General features: G+C 55.4%; 1 protein-coding gene across 1 annotated transcript in view; it reads right to left on the bottom strand.

The window, feature by feature from the left end:
* Nucleotides 1–2,617: 2,617 nt before the first annotated feature.
* The window catches only part of LMO1 (LIM domain only 1), a 36,337-nt gene continuing 13,508 nt past the window's right edge, over nt 2,618–25,446 (bottom strand). The window contains exons 3-5 of the mRNA XM_081100172.1: nt 7,215–7,428; nt 4,586–4,711; nt 2,618–2,998 (exon numbers count right to left, since the gene is read on the bottom strand). Coding sequence (XP_080956298.1) covers nt 2,893–2,998; nt 4,586–4,711; nt 7,215–7,428 — 446 coding nt within the window. The 3' untranslated portion in view covers nt 2,618–2,892. The remainder of the gene's footprint in view (nt 2,999–4,585; nt 4,712–7,214; nt 7,429–25,446) is intronic.

Genomic DNA, 25,446 nt, shown 5'->3' with positions numbered 1-25,446 from the left:
GAGAGGGGCCCATGGCTGGTTGGGGGAAAACGTCCATCTACATCCCACCTCCCTCACGCCCGGGCTGAGGGTCGAGCTGTTGCAGACGCTAATGGTTCATGTTCAGTGCTCCCTTGCTCCTCTGTACCCCAACCCTCTGTGATGGGCTGCAGCCCCAGGCAGGACCATTCATGCCCTATACTTAACCAAGTTTCTCGTATGCAGTGTCTTAGGGGGCTTGGGCGGGGGCGGGGGGTGTCAGGCTTTCCCTGGGTTCCCTCTGGGGGTTGCAAATCCTCTCCAGGTGCACATTCCCTGGCCCCTAGTAACCATTCCAACCCTACCTCCATTGTCCTGCTGCAGAGAGAGCTTGGCCTCCTCTCTGCTGCCTCCCCCGCCCCTACTGGTTCCATGCCTGCACAGGCAGGCCTGTGTGGGGGCAGCTCTGGGCTGTGGTGGCTTCTGGATGAAGGCTCTCCTACTGAGGGCCTCAGGGTGGTGAGCACAGAGCTGCACAGAGTAGCCCTCAGCCCCCTGGCTGCCCTGGGAAACAGACCGCCCGTTTCCTGGATGAGGACCGTGAAACGGCAATGCGTGGGCCCCTGGTGCTGGACCGGGTGTGCTCCTGGCCGGGCTGAGCTGGGAAGCCCCGTGGTGAGGTCTGGGGTGGAGAGTGGGACTGGGGTCCTTTTCAAAGGCCAGCTCTGCTCTTGGGGGCTTTCAAAGCCTGGTTGCCTGACTTTGAGTCTATCTCATTGTGAGTGAATTAATTGTTGTGCAACCTAGAGTGGTGAGACAAGTTAATTACATAATTACTACAAAATGACATGTTATTTCATGGCTGCAATATGGTAACTCTGTTGGAAACAATTGTAATTGCCCAGAAACTGCATTCGAGTGGCTCCGTTATCTCTCGATAACCATGTAATTAACTTGTGTTACAACTTTATCTGCAGCAAACTCTGAAGTTAGTAGTTGGGAACCTTGGGGTGGGCACGGCCGCCCGAGACCTAAGGGCCCAGGCAGGGTCTGGCATTGGGGGCTCTGCTACGACCCAGGAAGAGAACTTGCCTTTTCATGTTGAGCAAGAAAAATCCCGTATTCAGGGCTCCAGCCCCCAAACTCATCCACCATCTCGTCAGGTCGCTGCCCAGTTTCACCAGCCTCGTGGCACATGATAGCCACGGCAGCCAGGCTGCCTGGCTCCCTGGCTCTCTTCTCTCTCACACACATGGATGCAGCTCCTTCACAGGAGGGGGAGCCCCAAGATCTTTGGCCCTAGCAATCTCTTCCCGTGGAGTAGGCCACAGGCCACAAAACTACAACTTAGAGACCTAGCCCATCAGAGCCCGGAGAGCAGCCTGAAGTCAGGGTGACAGGAGGCCCAGGTCCGCCCCCCCCCCCCCCCCAGCAGCCGGTTCCCGGCCCAGGGTCAGGCAGTTGAAGCAGTGGGCCGGCTCCCTCAGCCCTGGGCTGTGTTCTGTGGCCAGGATAAAAAGTCCCTGGAGAAGGACAGCAAGTGGCCTAATGGTGGGGGGGGGCTGTCCATACAGCCTTCCCTGTCAGGTTGGACCCCAGGAGCCCCCCGCCCCCTGCCTTAAATCTGCTCTAGGATGCTTTTTCAGTTGTAGGCTCTGTGCTGGGTGCTGTGGCTGCAGCCAAGACAAGACAGCATGCCTGTTGCCCTGGGTGAGCCTGGCTCAGCAGGTGGACAGAAAACACCCCGGGTGTCTGCCTGCCAGGCTATTGTCTGGCCTGAGTTCAGTGCCTGTCCACTTGCCAGTCTGTCCCGGCCTATCTCTGCCTACACACCCACTTCTTGTGTGTCCCTCTCTCCTGCCAGCACATGTGTCAGACTGGGTGTCCGCTGGCTGATCTGTCCCTGACTCTGGAGCTGTCACCAGTGGTCCTGTGTGCACTGGAGGGAACTGGCCTGCCCCAGGTCCCCCTGCAGTGTTTATCCTCACCGTGATGCGCTGTTGGTTTTCCCGGCTTTCTCTCTCCTCTTCAAGGGCACGGACTGTGTCCGATTCATGATTCATCCTCAGGTCTGGCGCTTAAGGCGCGGGGCTGAGACACTGGATTAAGGTTTGCCGACTGAGTGAACGGAAGCCTCCAGCTGCGCGGGCTGCGTTACAGGGGAGCAGGACTGTTCTCGGTCACCCAGAAAGGCAGGGGGCTGGGCCCCAGGTCAGGCCCAGCTGCAGGGAGGAGACAGCAAATGCTGCCTATCACTCTGAAAGCAAAGAGGGGTTTCAGGGTGGTACTCCGTGTAGGGGGCTCCGGACTGGGGTCCCACTATGGAGGTCAGAGCTAGGTTGCTCTCTGGGCAGAGAGGGGGGTCTCAGTGGATCGATGTAACAGAGGAACCCAGGGAAGAAAGGGTTTCATCTTGTTCCTCTTCATCTTGGGGGTCTGCTCAGAATCAGGGTACATGCTCTGCCAGGGGAAGAGGGCACCCCCCAGTTCCCACCTCTGGGGTGCTTGGGGTTGCCCCCTCCCTCCAGCTTTCCCCCCTAAAACCCACCTGGAGAACCCCATGCCCTGCTCCATGTCCCTCCACCCCCAAAAGCACCCCCACTGTCAAGCAGCAGGGAGGGGGCCCAGGTCTGTGTCAGTCATGTGATCAATGCAGAGTAACCTCCCCGGAAACATTCATAAGTTTAATCCACGCCAGTAATAAAATCGCATTACATTTCTCATAAAATAAATGTTCCCATTTATATACAGAAGACAGACTGTACAGGCCCAGCCTGGCCCCAGGAGGGTCACACACAGACGGGCAACGGCGGAGGGAGGGCCGTCCTTCCCGTGGAGGACGGAGGAGTTCTAATCGGCGGGAGAGCGGTTGGCCGGCCGGGCGGTGGGCAGGCGGGCAGACGGACAGATGGGCCGGAGGCCAGGCGCCGGGCATTACTGAACCTGCGAGTCAAAGGTGCCATTGAGCTGCCCCTCCTCATAGTCCATCTGACACAAGATCATGTTGTTCTTCAGGAAGAATTTGTCTCCCACACAAAATCTGGAAAATCCAAGCAGGAGAGACAGGTCATGGAAGGGTCCCAGAGGGCAGCGGGGGCCCCCAGACAGAACTCAGGAGGGCTCTGGCCCCAGAGAGCCCAGCTCGGCTGGAGTGGACCATGGGACATGAGGTCCTGGGGGGCTTGCTCCTTGAACCTTTCCAGAGGGCACACCCTAAAGTCCGTGGGTTAGCCCGGCCCTCCGCCAGGCCCTGCAGCCTGGAGGGTGGGACAGGCAGACAAGCCTGGGCCACAGGCCTTCCAGTCAGATCACCCATGGAGGGCTGGGGTGAGTGGGAAGGGATGGGAATAAGCTACCCCTGTCCCAGAGAGGGAGAAAGAGAGAGGAGAACAAAGAAACAGGAAAAGACCCAGAGAGGACAGAGGTAGAGATGGGAAGGAAAAGGGGTAAAATGGTTAATTTTCCCGCCCCTCTGTCCCCTCCCCAATTTAAGAGGATGGTCAGTGAAAGGCACTCTCTCTAAACAGAACCTGTGGGTTTCCTGGAGCATCTGTCCAGGAGGAGGTGACCCTGTTCCACCACCTGCCTCCTACCGAGGAGGGCTCTGCCTTTCCCTCTCTTCATCCAGTCTTCCTTAAGTCCTGGAGGATTCAGCCCTTCCCTCAAAGATGTCCCCAAGGTGGCTGAGCTGTCAGTGGGACCCCAGGGTCCCAGCAGATCCCAGTCTAACCACCAGGTGGCGCTGCAATGTCACCGAGCCCTCCTAGCAGTGGGTCTGGCAGAGCCCCAGCCAGGCCAGTGTTCCCTGCAGGTCCCTCAGGACCTAGTCCTCTGGGAACGTGCTCCTTCCTGTCTAGGGGCTCCTGAGAAAGGGGCCTCCTTCAGAGCCCCCCAGCCAGGAGGGCGCTAGCCCCATAGGTCCCTGAGGTCTCCCACAGGGCTGGGGCGAAAAGACCAGAGAGGAGGCTGGGAGGGAACCAGAATCACAGAAGAGGAGTCAGCAAGGAGGGGCTGTTCCCTGAAGAGATTTCACCCTCTGGGCCTGGGAACCCCTTCTCACTAGAACATACATGCACATGGCACACACTAAGGGCACAGGGCATGTGTACAGAACCCTTGTACATGCACATTTAAAACGGGTCTTTTCCTGCACATGCCTACTCACCACGCACAGAGTACACACATACCCCCATTTGATTATGGACACCTAGAAACATGCATATGCCCACATGGACATGGATATTGAAAACCACACATGCACATGGCACCCTGTGCATACACAGGAAGCCCACACATGCTCCCATCCACTACGGTCACACAGACAGAACAAAGAAACAGGAAAAGACCCTGAGAGGACAGAGGTAGAGATGGAAAGGAGAAAGGGGTATGCACACACAGTGCATGCGCACACAGTGTGGGAACGCACACATTTCACTACAGGGCTTAGGCATATATAAAACACACATACGTACACACATACTAGTACTCAGCACAGCGTGTACATGCAGCCACATGTACACACGGGACCCACATCTGCATGCAGGCCTCCACAGCTTCTGGTCTGTTCTGGCTGGAGTCACCTGGGGTCTAGTGAGTCTGTTGGACTTTCTACCCGTCTAGCACTCACCTCTGGTTGCAGAGCTGGCAGGCGAAGCAGTCGAGGTGATACACATTGTCCCGGGCCCGCATCACCATCTCGAAGGCTGGGATCAGCTTGCTGCAGGCCGCGCAGTTTCCCGTGGTCCCGAACAGCCTGCAGAGGGAAGGGTGCAGATGCTCAGGAGCCGGCCAGGGAGCTCGGGAGAGGGTGGCAGGGCAATTGCCTCCACCCATGGCCCCCCCAACCCCGTCTCCAGAACTTTTACTAACAGATGAGGTTTCAGAGAAACTGGCACATCAACTGAGGGATGGAAGTGTAGGGGCTCAAGGGTCAGCTAACACTGCCCATCCCTGGGCTGGGCTGGCAAGGCCTCCTCCCAGGTTCCCACTGGGGTTCCTCAAGCCCCTGGTGTCACCAGAATACTGGGCTGGACCCTGAGCAGGACTTTAGATTCACACAAGCCAGGAGTTAGAGGTGGCTGGCCAATCACAGGCTGTGTGTCCTCAGGCAGGACACCCAGTCTCTCTGAGCCTCATTTATTTCAACTGTACAATAGGGACTGAAATACAATCTTCACAGGCTTGTTGTGAAAACTTTTGCAAATGCTCAGTTGCAACTCATGTAGTGAACACCTATATAGTGTTTACTATGTACCAGGCACTGTCCTAAGGGCTTTACAAAGATCAACCCATTTAACCTTGACAACAACCCTTCGAGGGGGTCTTTTTCAGCTACCAACTCAACTATGTGACTTGCCTAAGTCCCTTTTCCTTTCCCTGGACCTCAGTCCATCCCTCTTTAAAAGGGGATGATGGGCTAGATGATCCTGTCCAAAGATGTCTATCCTACAACAGGGTAGACGTGAAAAGGAAGCTCCGAGGACCTGTGGCACAATGCCGCTTTGAGGCAGACAACCCTTCTCGTAGCTGCTGCCTGCCAAGTTCCAGGGACAGGGAGCTCACAGCCTCTACACAGGCTAATCCCCGACTGGGTGTTTCAATGGTCTGAGCCAGCCAGGCTTCTCTTAGCTTCTTCCCTGCACACTGGCAGAGAAAGCCCCACGTGAGGCAAGGGGCTGAGAGGCAGGCAGGAGGCCCCTCTAATCCCTGATTTGTCCAGCTCAAGCTCAGGCGTCTGCAGACGAGCTTGGCTCCATTATTCATCAGTCCGAGCTGCGTGGTGGCTCAGATTAAGGCAGACAAAGGCTGGGCCACAGCATCTGCCTGCCACGAGGGGCCATTCTTGCCACCAGTCCAATAGGCTGCAGAGGGGGCAGGCTCTGGAGAGCCATTTTTCCGGGGCTGAAAAGCTCAAGGAAAGGCACACCCCGACTCTGGCCCACTGGCCTACCTGGCCCCACAGTCATTCCCTGGCCTCTGCCAGCACCCAGGAAAACACCTCCAGGCTCCAGGAGCTGGCAGGGCCCAGAATGCTTGTGGGTGCTTCAGCTCTCTGACAAGCCCGACCTGCCCTGTGGTCCATCCTCTCCAGGTTCCGCGGACTCATCAGGTAGTCTGTCATCCCCTCTCAACCAGGTGATGTCCTAAACCTCCAGAGTTGGACACTGTATCCAGGTCCTTGGGGGGCGAGTCCCAGGAGCATCCCTTCCTTCACCTCTCCTCCCGGCCTCAGCCTCTCTCTTCCAGCCCCGCCAGGAACACTGCGTCACGGGTCCTGGTTTATTGCATCACTTAAAAAACCAACAAACAGCAACAAACTCCTGCAAAAGCAGAAGTTAAAAGGGAAGGTACAAGCAGGTAAATCTTAGGCTCTTTGGGGAAGCAGGGAGCCTCCGCTGATACGCCCACCCCTCACCACGTCCATACCTGAGCAGAGGGAGCCCCGAGAATCCCTGGCCCCGACCTATTAATTAATGAGATGGGCCTTTCTTCCCCACAAGGCCCCGCCCCCACCCAGAGCCCGTGTGAGAGCCAAATGCAGATGCTGGGTCTCCGCCAAGGCCCTGGCTCTGTGGCCTCCTTCCAGCCTTGCTGATGTCATAGACGGCCTAAGGGAGGGTTAATTGGGGGAGGCAGGCCCAGGGAATAGGATGCAGGCTGTGGGGGAGGGGGCGTTGGAGCTCAGATGAAAGCAAAGCGGGAAGTTATCCTTTTCACCACTTCACAGAGGGGTAGACTGAGGCTCGGAGCTAGTTCAAACCCAGGTCTTTCAGCTTTGACATCAGCAGTCCTTTTCCCAGGGCCTGGCTATCTGCCCTGCTCCCCAGGCATCTGGGCGTCTAATCCCAGGGCCCTTCTGGAAAAGTGGGGGGAGCTGGGCCCTGGGGAGAGGTGGGAAGGAGGGCCCAGGGCCGTCAGAGCTTTCCCACCTGCTCCTGGGAGCCCCTCTGAGGCAGCCCCTCCCAGATCCAGGGACAGGGGGTCAGAAGCACCTGACAAAGGCAGGGCAGGGACAGGTCGGTGCTCACGGGAAGCTCAGCTCGGGTGCCTGTGGTTACAGATGCCTGCCCGGAACCTGTGCTGGCCCCAGGAGTTAAAGGCGTGGCCCTGCCATGGGGGCTCCGCGGGCATGTGGGGGGCAGGGCAGGGGCAGGACAGTCCGGGCTGAGCACACACTCAGGCTGTGCACTCTGGGTGCTGGGTCCACAGCCGGGGGCTCTCTGAGCAGAAGGGCCAGGCGGTGGGGGGCGGCCCACCTCAGGTAGTCTCGGCGGCACAGGATGAGGTTGGCCTTGGTGTAGAGGGTGGAGCCCACCTCGCCCAGGCGGCAGTCACAGCAGGCGCACTTGAGGCAGTCCTCGTGCCAGTACTTGTCCAGAGCCTTCAACAGGTAGCGGTCCTTGATCTTGCGGTTGCAGCCGGCGCAGCCCTTCTGCTTCCCTTTGGGCTGGACGGACAGCATCGGCACGCCTGCGAACGGACAGACAAGAGACAGATGGACAGGGGTGGGCCCTGCGGCTCTGGCCTCTGAGAATGGGAGCCGCTGCTTCTCTCTGCTGTGCCCCTCCAGGATGGGGTTCCCAGGAGCCCTCGCTTTCTCCCCGGCAACCTCCTCCCTGGCCTCGGGTCCTGTCCTTTGGGCTGCATGGCACAGTCTGTTCCCCTCCCCTGTGAAGGTCCGTCCGGAAGCTCCAGGCAGCACTGGGGAGCCCACGTCTGCTCTGCCGCAGGGCACACACATGGCCCGAGGCCTGGCCCCTGATTGTTCCGCCCCATGCAACCGCTGCCCCCTCTGCAGCCCGAGCTACGGGAGGCCCGAAGCCCCCCTCATGCAGCCACCATCCCAGTGGCTCTTCCTGCAGCCCCAAGGACGGGACCTCATAAAGAGCATGGGGTCCACTACAACCCCCAGTTCTTCCTGCCATCTCGAGACTCCCTCACACAGCTTGTGCGTTTATCCGTTTTAACCCCCAAAGTCAGGCTACAGCCTCTTGGCTTATTCACGCAGAGCCATGGAGGCGTCAAGAATATAAGATGCCCTGTGACAGTCCCAGGAGGGAGCAGGACTCTGGAGCTCACGCAGGTGTGTGCAGGAAGCTCTCCTCGGCAATGCTTGCAGTTAGTCAGACTTCCTCTCTGCCCTGGCCCGAGGGAGGGGCGGCTCCCAGCCTTTGGATCCCTGCTCTTCCCACCAGGATAAGCATCTCGGAGCCACTGGCCCCCTCCCAGGGCCCACCGAGCTTCTCAACGTACAAGAAAAGGCCAAGTACGAGGGGCTGGGATCTAAGCCTGGCATTCACCAGAGGATGGTGATGCACGGCAGGCAGGTGTGTGCATCACTCACACCCCATGCACGCGGGCACAAGGAGTGACCACAGGGAGGAACCGCCGAGGAGATGGGGACAGATGTCAGGTGTCATCCGGGAGCTTGGACATCCCCGTGGAGCCCTGAGGCTTGAGTTGGTGCAGACCAGGCTTGGTGGGGAGAGCAGGGAGTCTCAGAGCTCCCACCTGGGGGGAGTGGAGGTGCTGTGAGCACTCGTGAAGGTGGTGGGAGTGGGGTGTTCCCTCCCTGACCAGGCTCAGGTGGATGGAGGGGTTGACTCTGGAGAGAACAGCCCCTGCTTTCCTGCCTTCCTGGCTCTCCCACCAGCTCCTGCCCTCTGCCCTCTGCTCTTGGCCCCATCCTCGCCCTGCATTCTCCAGGGCTTTGGGTTCAAATCCTATCACCTGGCACCCCCCCCCCCCCCCACACACACACACACCCACTACCCCCAGTCCATTGTCTGAGCTCAGTGATGGCGAACCTTTTGAGCTCAGCGTGTCAGCATTTTGAAAAACCCTAACTTAACTCTGGTGCCGTGTCACATATAGAAATTTTTTTTGTATTTGCAACCATAGTAAAACAAAGACTTATATTTTTGATATTTGTTTTATATACTTAAATGCCATTTAACAAAGAAAAATCAACCAAAAAAAGAAAAGAGTTCGCATGTCACTTCTGACGCGCGTGTCATAGGTTCACCATCACTGTCTGAGCTGCTTCCTTGGTGTGACCCTTCCTCAAGCTTCCGAGGAGAACCACAAGGGGCCTCAGTCTCAGATCCGCAGGGAGGCGGTCCGATGGGCCTTCGGAGTGATTCTGAGCAACCGGTCTCCTTCTACAGATGAGGAAACTGAGGCTCAGGCAGCCCCAGGGGCTGGCGTAGGGCACCAGTTAAGCTGGCGCCTGGGGGCCCTGCCCTCCTCCCGTGCTCTCTCAGCCTCATTGCCTCCTCAGACTCCTTTCTGAGAGGGGGTGGCCCTTGGGCCAAGGGGCAGCAGGCCAGGTGAGGGCAGGGAGGCGGTGTCACAGGCTGCTGTGGGCTCTCTCCGCCCGCCCTCCTCCAGTCCCCGCAGGGCTGTTGCTGGGAAGTTCGCTGCCTGATTCCCTTAGTGCAGCTCTAAAGGTTAATTGGTCTGAGAGAGTGATGGGGCTCAGGACAACTCTGTCCCCGGCCTGCCTGCGTCTCTTCTGAGAGGGTTCAGCCCGGTCACAGCTCTGAGGGGCCCTGGAGGCCAGCTGGGGACCAGGCACCCCTGAGAACTAAGGCGGGCGGGAAGGGCTTCTTTCAAGACCTGGCCCACATACAGGGAGGAACCAGGTGTGGCCGAGTGGGGGAGGGGTTAAGATGTGGGAAGGTTTGGGGGGTTTCTGGTGGGATGATTTCCCTCCAGGGCTTGTAGAGGGAGCACCCAGCCAGCATAGCCACCAACTTGGAAAATCTCAGGCCAGGCCTCGAGGATAGACGCTGAGGCCGATCTCCCCTTGCTTCCCTGACCCCTCCCCAGTAGCCAGAGCTCTTCCGCTGTGCTCTCACTGGCGAGGGGTAGGAGTGGGTGAGGCCTGGTATATCCACCCATCTCCCGCGATGCACCTGGCCCACTAAGTTATACCCCAAAATGATGGGGGATCTCAGCGCTAGGAGCATCTGCCCTCTCCATCTCCCTCTGGCTTGGATCCTGGGCAGAATGCCTGGCCACTGAGCCACAGGGCTATAAACTATTGCACTAGCTGGCAATTCCATCACCAGAGCAGGCTGGTACCTAGCGGACCCAGGGAGGCCAGGAGAAACAAGCTTGCCCAGGTCCCCCACCTCCTACCTGTGCCCAGGCTGGGCCTGGCACACGGCAGGTTCTTGGTAAGGCTTGGGCACCCTGCTCTAGGGTGCTGAACTCTGCTTCCTGGGCCTGAAGTCTTAAGAAGCCATGTGGTTTCTGCCAGAAGTGCACTGAGACAGAACACCAGGGCCAGCCTGGTGGTGGAGGTCTCAGAACATCTGGGGGCCTTGAACTTCCTCTGCCTGGAAAGGCTGAGGTCCTGGGAGAAGTCTGACTGGTCCCTCCCTTCTTTATGGAGCACCCACGCTGTGCTTTCTCTCCCTGGGTTAGTCCGCAAGACTTGAAAAAACTCCTGGAAAGGTAAGGAGGCTCTGAGGAGTTACCAATGGGTCCCTGCTCCCTAGAGGGTCCAGGCTCTCCCTGGGCACCCTGCCTCCCCAGCCCCCACCCAGCCTGTCAGCCGGCCCTGCAGACACCTCTCCCCCCTCCCTCCCCTGCCTGGCTCTGGGAGCTGAGCCTCGGGCCATGCACTTTCCATTAAGGAGATAGCATCCCTTTGCTGAAGTCCATTTGGGATCCATTTTAGTGTTATCTAAAAATCAAATCTACATGGTAATCCTTTTAATGTACTCCTGACTTTAGAAAAAAACAGGTTTGCGCTCCTTCAGGAAAGGTTTTAAAGCATTACCCAGTAATTACTACTCACCCATGAAAACACTGATCTTTTACAATGGGTGATGTGTGCGCCTGCCGCACACGCCCACACACGCTCAGACACACGCAGGGGACCTGGCCAAACAAACCAGTTCACTCAGCCCCCGTGCTCCCCTCAGACCTCAGGGTGTGGAGGGGACATCTGCAGGGAGATTGGCCAAACCCGTACCCTGTCTCCACCCTGGGCGGGCTGATGGGGTGAAGGAGGCAGCCCCCCAGTCTGACTCATCGAGCTGCCAGACACTTACCCTCAGCTCTTTAATCTGGGAAAAAGCCAGACAGTCCAGGTGATTGGAGGGACTGCCAGAGGTCATTCAGCTCCCCCCGCCCCCTTCCCTCCAACCAGAAGAGCAGCCCTCCTCTTCGCATGGACTCCCCAGGTGGCCTGCCAGCCAGGCCCAAGTCTGCAGCCATCCTGCCCACCAATCCCAGGCCAGCTGCCTTTGAGATCCGGCAAATGGACTTCTCCAAACTGCCAAGCCCGTTGGCTCCTGATCCCACCAATGCCTCCAGCTTGGGGAGGAGGCAGAGCCTGGCTGTGGAGCACTCCTGCCCCTTCCTAGTGAGCTCCTCCAAGGCCTGTCCTCCTACCCAGAATGCCCACCCCACCCAGCCCCAGGTCACCCTGGGCCTGCCCTGTGGCTCCCCTGCCTGCACTCATTGTGGCCACCACTGGCAGCTCCACCTGGCATGTGCGGTCCCTTCCACAGCCCAGCATGTCCTGCGGGGCACTGTTGATCTGCTCCCCGCAGAACCCTGGAAGAGCACCCCCTCCATCCTGCAAGTGGATCTTGTTTGCTTCTGTCTGGGGCTCTCACACCGCCACTGCTCCAGGAAGAAAGGCCTTGCCTGCCCACCCCACTCTGCCCCAAAGGGCAGAGGCAACAGAGGGGTTGAGGCAAAGAGCGCAGACCTTGAACTCGGAGCCCACTTTCCAGTCTGGGACGTGTCCTAAGCAGCTGGAGGGCCTGGAGCAAATCCCGTCACATTCCTGACTTGCATCTGTGACACGGGGGCAATGGTCTCCACACAGACTGTGGCGAGGGTAGAATGAGGTCGCGCACGGGAAGCCACAGCACAGAGCCCGGCGTTCAGAGGGGACGAACAGGAACCAACATGCACTCCAGGCCGACCTCCTTCCCCCCTCTGCCACTCGGTTCCTTTTCTCTATAACTTTTTGTCTTGATATAATCGCAAGCTTTCAGAAAAGTTGCAAGAATAGAAAGAACTCCTGTATATCCTTCACCCAGATCCCCTAAATACGAACATCTTACCATATTTACTATCTATCTATCTACCAATCTATAATATTTTTCCTGACTCATTTGAGTTGTTTTAGAGATGAAGCCCCTATGCCCTTTAATACTTTGGTGTTATTTCCTAAAAGCAAGGGCATTCTCCCCCAGGACATTATCATGGACATAATACTGCTATCTAATCTATAGATCTCATTCCGATTTCACCAATGATTCCAAATAATGTCTTTTATGGCAATAAAATTCTTAATCATGCATTGCCTTCAGTTGTCAAGTTGAGTCTACTTAACTCTGGAAGAATTCCTAAGCCTTTGTGCTTCCAGACACAGACATTTTTGGAATACAGACTAGGTTTTTATGGAATATCTTTCCGCGTGGGTTTATCTGACATCTTTGACTGTGACTTTCACTCCTCGGTGCCTCAGTTCTCTTTGTTAGAAAATGAGCGTGAAGATAGTACTCATCTCACAGCGTTACCACGAGGAGTAAAGGAGTTAATGTGTGTTCAGGACTAACTGGACCTGGGAGTCGGAAGTTAGCTCTGCTGAGGGTCACCCCACCCCATTCGGCCCATGATGACGTCAGTCACAGCTCTGTCTCAGATCCCCCAAATAGTGATGGGCACTCATTTTGAGGAGACTAAACTGGTATGAATGTGCCACTGTGGTAAGAGTCACACGGGTACTGACTAGAGTCCAGCATGACCCAGAGGACGCCCAGTGGTCACTGCCAACGTGTGCAGAAGGAAGTCAAACCCTCTGTTAGGCTGTCCCGTGTCCTGCGAGTGGGAAGGGCTTGCTGTGGCAGCTCAGAGGGTGGCAGTTCGGGGCAGGTCCCTCTGGCTGCTCTGGAGCAAGCCCTGGGGGCACAGGCACATGTGACCTTGGTATTTCTCATAATCTCCCCTGGTACCTCAGTCCCAGTGCCAACCTGTGCCCACACAGCACAACACAGCTGCCCAGTCCAGTTCTGGGCTTCCCTTTCTCACCATGGGTGCCCTCCCCTCCTCTGGGGCAGGCAGGGAGCCTGGGCGGGGCTTTCCCGGGGCTAAGAGAGGTCTGTGGGGAGACAACGCCAATGGAACAGTTAGTGCTCAACTTCTGGGCACTTGGCTCACAACTGCCTTATGAGGCAGGTACCATCATTCTTCTCATTTAACAGCAGGGAAACGGGGGCACGAGAAAGGCTATGACGTGTCATGGGCGACACAGTTAGTCGGGGACAGAGCGGGGATTTGAACCCTGGCAGTCTGTATTTGGGGCCCCAGCACTGGACTCACCTGCTCTGCTGCCAGCATGTGTGTGGTTAACCTCTGAGGGGCTACCGACCCAGGCGGGAGGCACTGCAGAGATTAGGAAACCTGGGTGGTACACAGGCGCAGGACACACATGCCAGTATACACAGCCACCCACAAATACAGGTACATGGAATGACACACATGCATTAGGTCCACAAGAGGCGGGACTGTGTCTATGTATTCTCCCCACAACAATTTTATTCTAGTGCCCAGCAGAGTGCCAAGTATAGTAGCTGCTCAGTAAGTTGCATGAAAATACATAGGCATGCACCCAAGGGCACACATGCCTGGATGTGCATGTGTAAACATATGCACACATATGCACAAGCAGTCACATGGATTTTTATTGCCTTTGAAAAACTACATTTCCAAAGAGTGGGACGTCGCTCAAAATCAAGCTCTGATTTGAACAAAAGGCTTAGTGATCTGTTCTCAAAACCACTTTCCCGGGGAAAGGAAGAGTGCGAGCCCCCAGGTTCCACCCACATGGACTTATGTGGAGGGTGGAAGCTGTCCAGGAAGTCCCACCATCATCACACCCACTTCAGCTGCTGTGTGTGTGTGGAGGTGGTGGTGGTGAGGTGTCTATGGCCTTCAGGAATCTGGGTCCCTACCACCTGCAAGGTGCTTGTACCCACCTGGGCCCACACCTGGGCCTGGAACTGCAGTGTAGAATCAGAAATGGAGCCAACCTCAGCCCCTCCTTGGCATCAATGCCGTTTAATAAGGAAATTTGAAAGTGTAATCTAATTCTGCAGAATCTCTTTAAATCTCGTCTTCTCAGAAGTCACTTCATTTCGCACGGACACATCCAGCCTTGTGAGAAGGCCTCCATTTCACACCAGTTTTATCTCCACAATTTCTCGTCTCACTGCACTCCTATCCCAGGGCCTTGCCACACGGCAGGCGAGGCCTGAACTAATAGCATTTCCTACTCATTTGGAATCAAAAGCCAATGAGAACAACTGTTGAAATGCACAGCGACAGCCGCCTAGGGCACGCTCCTCACCACCCTCTGTGCCCCCATGCGCAGGCAGCCTGCTTCCTGGGTTAGTGAGGGAGAGAAGCAGGGTCCTGTGGCCTCCAACTCCCGCTGGGGCCAGTGAGGGAGGCTGAGGCTTGGCTCAAGGGGTGCGGTCAGCTCAGTGGAGGAACTGGCCCCTCTCGTGCTGGGACTGCCCCTAAAGGGAGTGTGAGAGTCGTAAAGGCTAAGACTGGGGGCCGTGCAGACAGATGGCTTCAGCTTGAATTCCACCACTTCCTAGTTCTGCCTCAGTTTACTCACCTGCTAAACGAGGACAGCCTACTCTGAAGGATTACTTTGAGTATTAAATTAGATTAATAGACACGAAGTATGTAGAACAGAGCTTAGCTTTACAAAATCAGCTAAGAAAACGTATGTGTATCTCATGACCCAACAATTCTATTCCTGGCCATATGCCCAACAGAAAGGAGACCTTATGTCCACCAAAGGAGATATATACAAGGATGTTCACAGCCATTTACTTCATAATAACTCCCAACTGAAAACACCACAAATGCCCACCGACAGTAAAATGGATAATGAATTATGGTATATTCATACAATAAAAGGGTCCACAGCAGCGAAAAGGGACAGATCACTGATACACGTAGCACTATGGATGAATCATAATGTTGAATGAAAGAAGTCAGACACAACAAGGCACATACCATATAATTCTATTTATATGTAATTCCCCAACAAGCAAAACGATCTGTGATAGACGTCAGAATAACGGGTGTGCTATCGCCTGGCAGGGGGTGCGGGGAAGCCCGCGGAGGTGCTGGGAATGCCCTCTGTCTTGATCTGGGTGGTGTTAAAATGATGTATACATATGTAAACACTCACTGGAATGAACATTTGAGACTCGTGCAATTTACTGCATATATTTCACATCTCATTTTTTTTTAAAAAAAGAACTACTAGTAAGATGGAGCCCCCTCAGTCGGGACTTTGTATGCCTCTTCAGGAAACCCACCTTTCACCAGCACTTGCTGCATCTGTCCTCTCACTGAATCCTCATTTTAACTCCCAGGTACTCGATGATTATCCCCACCCGACAGGTGAGGAGACAGAGGCCCAGGGAGGCCCATGCCCTTCCCCAGGCCGCACAGCTGGAAGGGTGCAGGGCAGGGATGGGAGCCCCAGCGCCCCAGATTCCAGAGCTCAGGTTCTCACCCAGCACACGCTCACGGCCTCCCTGGCCAGCCTGGGTGAGGAAGGCTCCCTGGAGCAGCATCTGGGTGCCCCTGTACAGCTGCATGCCAGATGATCCTGGGCTGAGGGTGAGGGCATGTGTAGAGCATGGCCTGGGCTGAGACCAGGGGGAACTATGGCCCATGCTCTGGTGGGTCACAGGTTGTTTCTGCTCATCTGCTGGTCCTTTAAAAGCTATGGATCTTAAAAGGGCATCTGGGCAAGGTCAAAGGGAGACGTGGACCAGAAACTAAGGACATAGAAGGGACAGGGCTGGGCAGGGAGCAGGAGGGCTGTGTAGAGGCAGACCCAAGATGTTTGCTTTGTAGCCTTGACAGTGACGAAGAAGCCTTGAGTTGGCACATGGCCTCAAGGGGGAGGGTCGAGCTGTGAGGGGAAAGCTGGGGGCTCCAGACCCAGAGCCACAATAGCGGGGGGAACCCTCAACCAACAGCCAGGGGCTTGTGTGTCAATGAGGAAATGGGAAGGAAGAGGTCCTGGAGAGGAGCTGGCTCAGGTAAGACATTTAAAAGCAGTCCAGCCCCGCAGCTGCGGCTCAGTGGTTGAGCGTCGATCTATGAACCAGGCAGTCACAGTTCAATTCCCGGTCAGGGCACATGCCTGTGTTGCAAGCTCAATCCCTGGTGTGGGGTGTACAGGAGGCAGCCGATCAATGATTTTCTCTCATCATTGATGTTTCTATCTCTCCCTCTCCCTTCCTCTCTGAAATCAGTAAAAATCCTGTATAATAAAAGGCTAATATGCAAATAGACCAAACAGCAGAATGACCAGTCGCTATGATGCGTACTGACCACCAGGGGGCAGACGCTCAACTCAGGAGCTGCCCCCTGGTGGTCAGTGTGCTCCCACAGGGGGAGTGCCGCTCAGGCAGAAGCCGGTCTCATGGCTGGTGAGAGCAGCAGCAGTGGCGGGAGCCTCTCCTGCCTCCATGGCAGCACTAAGGATGTCCCACTGATGGCTTAGGCCCGCTCCCCCTGAGTGGACATCCCCCGAGGGCTCCTGAACTGCGAGAGGGCACAGGCCGGGCTGAGGGACCGCCCCTCCGAGTGCACAAATTTCGTACAACGGGCATCTAGTAAATAAATAAAGGCTGTCTGGCAATGCTTGCCTTCTCTAAAGCACCCAGTCCCTCCTGGTCTCCACAGTCCACCACAGTAGGGAAGAGTATAGATGTCTCCAAACATCTGCAGCCACTGCAGTCCCGTTCAATCACATGATAATACCTTGTATTAAATACCTACTGTGTGCCAGGTGCTTTATTCTCATCCTTATCACTGAGGTCAGGGAAATCATAGAACCTGCCGGAGGGCACAGCTGTGAGGGGCCAAGCGGGCCTTCAGATCCAGGCGACTAGCCCCAGCCCCTCCCTGCTCTCTATCAGGGCCTGAGGCAACACGGCATCATCTTTTTCCTGAGCCACGGCGACAGTGAACTTCTGCTTGGACCCAGTCTTGACCTTGGGAAGAGAAGAAGGCTCTAGAGGCCCCTTGCTGGGATCCATCGGTCAGGGTGGGCTTCCGGGCCCCAAGGCCCCATGGAGGAGCATTCCTGTGCAGGAGCATTCCTGTGCAGGAGCACGAAGCAGCAGGCATTTCTGCAGCGTGTGCTGGTGGAGGCAAACCTTCCTAGGAATGGAGTGTCCTAGAGCCTGAACCCACAGTGACCTTCCAGTGTGTGTAGACGATGGGGCGGAGGGGCTTCCACACACCTCATTGTGGAGGGAAGCTGGGCCCCACACAGCCCTGTGTTAGGAAACAGCTTGAGGGGACCCAGTGGGGAACTTGCAGGGGCCTGGAGGGTTCACTGAGAGACACTGGAGCAGGTCCGATTGGAACTGGCTCGTGAACCACACACAGTTTCCTGGGTGCCGGGAGCCGGTCCATCCAGCACCTGGGCTCTTTGGTGAGGGGAATTTAGAGAAGTCAGAATGTGCTCTTTGTTTGTCACTGGGAATGATGCTTAAGTTAACTGCATAGTTATCTGCAGGGGGGAGTGTAGGCATTTTCTTCCAACTCTCTGGTGGTCTCTGTAAAGTCCCAGATGTATCTCGAAAGCAATAGGACTCTAGATTGCCTCCTCCAAACCTGGGCTCTGCACTCTTATCCAAGCTTCCCCTCACCATACGAACACCATCACCCACCCAGATGTTCTGGCCAGAAACTCAGTCATCTTCAGACCTCTCGTTATCCTCGTCCCCCTTCCTCTGATGACTCCTTCTCCCCATCCCACCTGCTTCTTTTCATTTCCAGCGCTGCCACCATCTTTTGCCACATTATCAGCATAGCTCCCCACCAGCCTCTCATGTCTAGGATCTACAATCCGTTCTTCACACAGCGGCTGGAGAAATCTTTCCAAAGTAGGTCATGTTACTGCTCAGCTTGAAACCCTTCCATAACTTCCGGTGGCCTAAGAGTTCACACTCTTGATCAAGCCCAGGATATCCTCATGTGGGTCTGCCGCTGCCTCCCTCTCTCACAGGGCACTCCAGTCACATTCTAGATCTCCCTACTGCCACAGGGCCTTTGCACATGCTGTTTCCCCCTTTATAGAACACCTTCCTGCCTCTTCACATGGCTGGCTCCTTCTCATCTTTGGCTTTCGGCTTCACTGCCATCTCTTCAGAAAGGCTTTCCTTGACCTCATGTCCTTATTTAAATGACTCCCTCATCATTTCCTTTTGAGTTTTTATCACAATTTGTAATTGTTTTACTGTTCTGTGATTTTACTTGAAAAAAAAAAAAATGGTCTCTCTCATAAGATTGTAAGCCCCATGAAGGCCTGTTTCAGGCCCTGCCTGGCTTGTTCACTGTTGTGTCCCCAGGGTTGAGCCCTGCAGCTCCCTTTTTAAACGTCAGCTCAGTTAATGAACGAAGATACTCAGATTTGACTGGCAAGAGTCTGCTGGCCAGCGTGGGCTGATGCAGACAGGCAGGCTCCCCCGAGACAGAAGCCTGAATCAGGCTTGCTGTTGACTCGAGCCCCCAGCCCCAAAGCACCTGGAGCTTTAAGGCCTAACAAACAAAGCGATGCCTAGGTCCTGCCTGCCTTGGTCTGGATTTTTGAGAGGCCCATCGCAGCGCAGTGCAGGACTCCCACTGAGAAACGACGGCTCTTGTACAAATACGAGCTTTCTATCCCTTCGATAAAGGGACAGCAATCCTGCCCTTCAGGCCCTGCAGACCCCTGCATGTAACTACTCCATCCCAACCCTCAGGGACTGGGGGTGGAGCCAGAGCACAGGCATCTGTGTAACCAGCAGCCGTCTTTCCCTTTGCATTTGCGGCCTGGGCGCCTCCTCCTCCCGACACAGGCCTAACCTCCCCAGTCACCCACCTGAGGGTCCTCTTGGCTGACAGATATGACCACTCTTCCGGTCTAGTCTAAGCGCTGGGGGCCCAGTGGAAGGAAAAGCCCCTGAAATTTGCCGCAGAAAACCCCAGGCCCAAGCTTTTCTCTCTCTGTAGCCTCCACCAAAACCCATCCCATCCCGGGCTGCTGGAGCTAGCCCCCAGGGCTCTTGACAGGATGCTGCTTGGAGCTGCACAGCTGTGGGGACCAGCGGGGAAGTGTCTGGAAGGTACATTCCCCAGACAGCAACCCAGCTGCTCCCTGGGCACCCGCAAAGCCCGAGTCACCCGTCTAATGAAACAGGGCTCCCGAGGGGCCTGCAATCTCCGCAGAGAAGGAGGAGGGCACGGACTCCCAGACGAGTCTCAATTTCACAGCATCAGGGACGTGAGCACCAAGGCACTGAACCAGAAAACGAGAGTCTGGCAGGAGCGGCAGACACACCGTGAGCGCCAGGGGATCGGAGATTAGGGCCCTTCAAAATCAATTTTGAATTCAAACTTTTAAATGTGTTCTCCAGACGCAAAGAAGGGACCCTCCAGGCAGGCTGGGCCCAGCCAGCTGCTGGGTCCGCTTCCTCCCTGAAGCAGCCAGGCCCACCTGCCAGCCACTGGGCTGGATGACGAGGGAGGCAAGCTGGTGAGGAGGGAGACTCCAGACCTCGACCCCGGGAGCTGCAGGGACAGGAGCCCCTGGGGCTCACCTCACAAGCACTACCTCTGGGGTGCCTGCCTGAGATGCTGTCCTGGGGCTTCCTGGTGAGGCTTTGGGGGCTCCTCCGCCCTCCTTTACGCACCTGGATGAGAGGAGCTAAGTGCAAGGCCCCTGGGGGTTAAGGTTCCCTTAACCCCCACCCCCAGCCTGGCTGAGGAGGCTCATGGGGCACCAGTGGCTGAAACCATTGGGAATGCGAGCCTTGGACTCAGACAGGCAGAGATTGTAGCCTACACCACTCCTGGGCTCCCAGGGAGGAGATTCTGGTTCAGAAGTGCATTCACCCTCTGGAAGCCTGGTGGGAAGAAGCCTGCCGTGAGTGTCGTAGAATGCAGGCCCTGTGGAGGGCGAGGGAAGCCCCCACAAAGGGAGAGACAGTGGCATCCGCATGCGAGTCAGCGAAGCAGTGGGGCTGCTGGGAAAGCTGGCGGGGCCCCAGGCTGCATTATCGGAGGCGAGGTGTCTGTGGGCCAGGGAGCTGACAAGCATGCTGCCTATTACTGGTCAGACCATGTGTGGAGCACTGCGCCCTGTTTGGGGCCCTGCCCTGGGTGGTAGACAGGGACACACAGGGCAGCAGGACCCATGAGGACGCTGAGGTTAACAGACCACTCCAGCCACACCTTGGAGGAGGCCCCAGGGCCCGCAGAGGATGCTCCTGGCAGCCCACCTATGGCTCCCTGCTCCTGCCGGGTCCCTACTCAGCCATATCTGTTCCCCCAAGCCTATGGTCAGCCCAGCACTGAGGCCTTCCTCATTGCTGGGTGGGGAAGCCGGTCCATGACAAGCCTGTCTGACCCCAATGACCTCATAGCCTCTACTCGTCAGTCTTCCAAACTCAAGGCTAGCCATCAACTTTAAGCCCCACTCCTGAGACAGAGAGACGAGTGACTGGGAACCACTCTTCTGCTGAGAGGCGACAGAAGGGGTAGCCGAGGCCATAGGTCCACAGAGACCTCACAGGGAGCCCCTGCTGGGGTGAGGTGAGCTGGGAGGGGGCTGGAGTCAGCAGACCACTTAAGGGAGAGCAGGCAGGGATGCCCTAACCCCTCCCGCCCTGGCTTGGGAGTGGGCTGCAGGCTCTGTAAGGAAATTACAACCCAGGCCTGGGTAATGCTCCTTTTAGTTACAGCATAAACTGCAGCAATAAAGCGTACCTGGGGAATGTTTAGAGAAAGCACTAATGATTTCTTCCCCAGTGGTTAATAAATTCACTTCCAGATCAATTTGTTCGCGATAGAGCCCGGCGAGCGGAACCCGCGAGGCGGGCACAGCCGAGTGTGTCTTTTTCAGTATAAATGATTTATTACGATGATTAGCGGCACATAAACAATTTAAAATACAACGCTAATTAGTTTGGGGAAAAAGGAGGGGAAAAGCCACGCTGCCTCTCTCCCCATTATGTTCTACTTCCCTAAGTGTGTACTTTTTAATTAAATCCAAATGTCACAATAAATTTAAAGTGTTTTATTACCACTCGGGCTAACGAAGGCAGTCATGCAAGCCCCCTTCTCAGGCATCCGCGGCCTTGGCTGGGGGTACCAGCAGGGTCTGTCCACAAACTCTCCTGGAGGTGGGAGGTTTTTGCGAGATCTCTGGAAACCCCTCCTGGTTTCTGGCAGCCCCAAGCTGGAGACCTCTGGGACTCCCCTCTTCCTCTCCCCTTCCTGGCAGCTCAAGTGATGCCTTAATGCCGGCTCTGACCAGCCCAGAAGCCAGGCACGTCTTCTCGGTGGTCCCCCAGGACTCTGCACCCTCCTCGAGCCCTCCGCAGGGGCTCTATCATCATATACCTTATACCTCTGCCTGCCCAGCATCAGGCTTGGCATTTCCTATGCATCTTACCGTGTCCTCCTTCCAGTGCTATGAGTAGTAATTAATTTTGGGGATGGGGAAATGGAGGCTCAGAGAGGTGGGAACATTTATCTAAAGTCACACAGCTATAAAGTGGGCTTTTGCAACATCCCTATTCCTATCCCACCTTCTTCATCAGAACCCACATCTAACCATGCCCTGGTTTCCCAGCCCCCAGAATGCGGAATAGAAAACAGAGCACAGAGCCTTGCTTTGCCCAGAAACACATTTGAGGCAGAATTTCAGGCCAGGAACCTGGACTCTGATGAATCTGGGTTCAAGTTCAGGCTCTGCCATTGACCCACAATAGAAACTCAGCGAGGCTCGTAGCCTCTCTGAGCTTCAGCTTCCCTGTCAGCAGAGCTGGAGCAATAGCACCCAATTCACAGGCGGAAGAACCAAAGCGGCTAAAGCAAGCAGAGTGCTCTGCAATCCGTGACACGCTGTGTAAGTAGAAATTACCAACAAAAACCCTTGAGGTGAGCAGGGCTCCGTAAGAGCACACAGTGCCCATGTCACTCGTGAGAAAATGGAAGCCAGCAAGGAAAAGGACTCACCCAAGATCCACTGAACCTTAGGAGCCAGGGGACCAGGTTGCAGGCAACCTCCCTTCCAAAAGCTCAGCCAGCCAAGAATGACTTTTCTCCTAAACACTCTTGCACTGTTTATTTGAAATTAAAAACAAATATCCCTAAATGTAGAGTTACCATATGACCCAGCAATTCCACTCCTAAATACATACCCAAGAAAAATGGAAACAGATGTTCACACTGAAACTTGTAGATGAATGTTCATAGTAGCGGCATTATTCACAACAGCTAAAAACAGAACTCAAAATGCCCATCGGCTGATGAATGGGTAAATAAAATGTGGCATACACGTACAATGGAGTAATATTTGATCATAAAAAGGAAGTACTGATTACATGTTACAACATGAATGAATCTTGAAAACACAAGGTGAGGAAAGAAGTCAGCCACAAAGACCACATCTTGTAGGATTCCATTTATATGAACTATCCAGAAGAGGCAAATCCATAGAGACACAAAGTAAATGAGTGGTCGCCAGGGACGAGGGGAAGGGGATATGGAATTTCTTTTTAGGGTGATGAAAATGTTCTTGAATTAGATGATGGTAATGGTTGCATGATTCTGTATGTATACTAAAACCACTGCATTATACATTTAAAAAAGCTAACTGTGGCATGCCAATTATATCTCAACAAAGCTGTTATAAAGCAAAACAAACCAAACATTCCTTCGAGAACAGGAGAAATCAGTTCATAAAAAATTATTTCTTGGGAATCAGGAGAGAGGCCCTGGGAGGTCCAGCAGCCAGCCCGGGCCACCCCATCTCTCGTTGGCCGCTCTACAGGGAGGGAAGAGCTCCAGGGCACCCCCTTGCCTCCCTCTCCAGTCTCCCACATCCAGGAAACTGACTGTCCCCACTCTTTCAGCCTTGCTGGATCCATCACTCTTCTCCGCCCCATTTGCTTCCACAACTGTATTCATGTTTTGTCTTCCCAGCTCTCTGTTGAAATTTCTGCATCCTCCCAGGCCTATGCCCAACCTGCAATGCCCTCTCTACAAGCTAGGCATGCCCATGGGGGAAGGGTTCCCTTTCAGACCTTGAGCTTGTCCTGCATTGAGTACCATAGTTATGGTCTGTGCATAATGACTAGACCATAGTGAGGCCCTTCAGGCCCAGCCGAGGTTCAGTATGGAGTGCTGCCCTCTCCCAGGACCGGTGAACCCTGCCCCAGACAGGGGTGTGCAAGCTCAGATCCAGGCCACGGAGGCCAGAAAGGAAGGCAACATGTGCCTGTGGGTCAAATGGAAACCACTGGAGGGAGAGCACACAGTGCCAGGGCTAGGGAGAGCCCCCTGTGTGGTTTCTCTGAGGGGCTGACTCAAGAAGATGGAGCATCCTGGCCAGCAGGGGGAGCCAGGCCCACTGTGGGGTTAGTTTCCTGAGGGGTGGCTTCCTGAGACAGCAGTCCATGATGAAACCATGAAGACTCACGGAGTTAGCTTCATGCCTAGAACATGGGTACTTGGCCCAAGGCCCAGATACCCCCTCAAGTGACCGGAGCCATCCTGCCCCATCCCTGGGGCTCTTCCCACATGTGGAGGACTTGGAGGCTGGTCTCTCTGCTGAGATGAGGCCTGCGGTACCATAATGCCCCTCAGCGTAACCTAGTTGAAGTTCTACCTGGAAACAGCAAGGGACGGACGGGACCATCCAACCTGATTCGAATGTGGCAAGACCAAGCATGGAGGGCCCGGATGCTCTCACCGGGATCTCTGCTTCTCCTGACCCCGGGAGACCAAGGAGAGACAAAGAAACCTCATCAAGCGGTTTCCTTCTCCTGGCTCTGGCCTCACCACACTGTTCCCCAGCCATGGCCATGTCTCTACACCCAGCACCACACTTGAGGCCGCCAGTGACCCTTGACATGTAAGGCGAAACCGTGACCCTGAGAGGCCTGCCCCGGGACATGCTGTGAACTGGGGGCAGGGCCAGGCTGGGGCTGCAGGAGTTCTGGCTCCTAGCCCTGTGTTTCAACTCCCAGGAGAGCCCCTTTTAGCCCAGCTCTCATGGGAGGAACCGCTGAAGCGGCCTCTACCCAGGCCACCTCAACAATGCCGGCTCCCCTGCACCTGGTAGCAGCCAGCAAGTGGGGAGGCCCTCAACCCCCAACAGCTGCTGGGCGGCTGGCTCAGGAGGGAGCCACCTTCATCTCCTCCGAGGGTGTGGTCACCACTGAGTGAGAACACAGGCCCTGGGGTAATGGACGCTTGCTTTACAGGCTCCTAGTGCCATCTGTGAAAAAGAGGAAGCCAGCAGGTCCCACCCGCAGCCCGGACCCCTGTGGGTACATGTTTATAGTCAGTGCCATCCCCTCTCACCACCACAATCAGGGAAGGCCTGGGAGTATATTCACCACCACCTCCCAGGATTCACCACCACTTCTCATCTGAATTCTGCCACATACCAACTTGCTGGGCTCTCCCAGGCAACGTCTCTCCCTCTCTGGGCACAACCCACTCCTCCACAAAATGGGGCTAGTATTTGATTTCGCAGCCTACCATGGGTGCTATAAAGATGAAATGAAAGGCTCTGCCACATCTGGGGCTTCGCTGGCATGAGGTGATGCAGGAAGTGGAGGCACTGGGCCTCCCAGGGCTGAGGCTGGTGATTCATTCTCTCTGGGGGCAGCTAAACTTTTGGGCACCTGGGGCCTGAGATACTGTTCCAGAATCTAGTCTCTCACAGGCTGATTTTTCTAAGACAGTCCCCAATGATCCTCTGTCTCCTGATATTAACAACCTCTGCAATTCCCCCCCACACACACTTCCTTGAGTGGGAGCTGGACCTAGTGACTTGCTCCCAAGAAAGGAAATACAGCAAAGTGATGAAATGTCACATCTGTGATTAGATGTGTCACATCTTATAAAAGACTGTGACTTCCTGCTTGCCAGCAGACACTCTCGTAATGGCTTTAAGGAAGCAAGCTGCCATGCTGCAGAGGCCCACATGGCACGGAACTGGGGGCAGCTTACGACCCACCGTCAGTGAGGAGTGGAAGCCTCAGTCCACCAGCCCATGAGGAACTGATTCCTGACAACAATCCAGTGAGTGAGCTTGGAAACTCAATTCCCAGATTAATCTTGATTTGAGACCACAGCCCCAGCCGACACCTCTATTATGGCCTGAGAGACCCTGAGCAGAGGACCAGCTATGCCATTCCCGGACTCCCGACCCACGGAAACTGTGAGATAATAAATGGATGTTGTTTTAAGCTGCTCAGCTGTGATTTGTTGCAGAGCAGTAGATGCCTAGTACACTGCCTCACTGCACACACACACACACACACACACACAGACAGGAGGGGCTTGCCTCAGGCCAGAGAGAGGCGGGCCTGCAGACAGATCTCTGCCCCACCACCCATGTCGTGGTGAGTT

The sequence above is a fragment of the Myotis nattereri genome (assembly GCF_964212035.1).
Source record: "Myotis nattereri genome assembly, chromosome: 9".
NCBI classification, from domain to species: Eukaryota; Metazoa; Chordata; class Mammalia; order Chiroptera; family Vespertilionidae; genus Myotis; species Myotis nattereri.
This window is presented reverse-complemented; position numbering and strand designations above follow the sequence as displayed.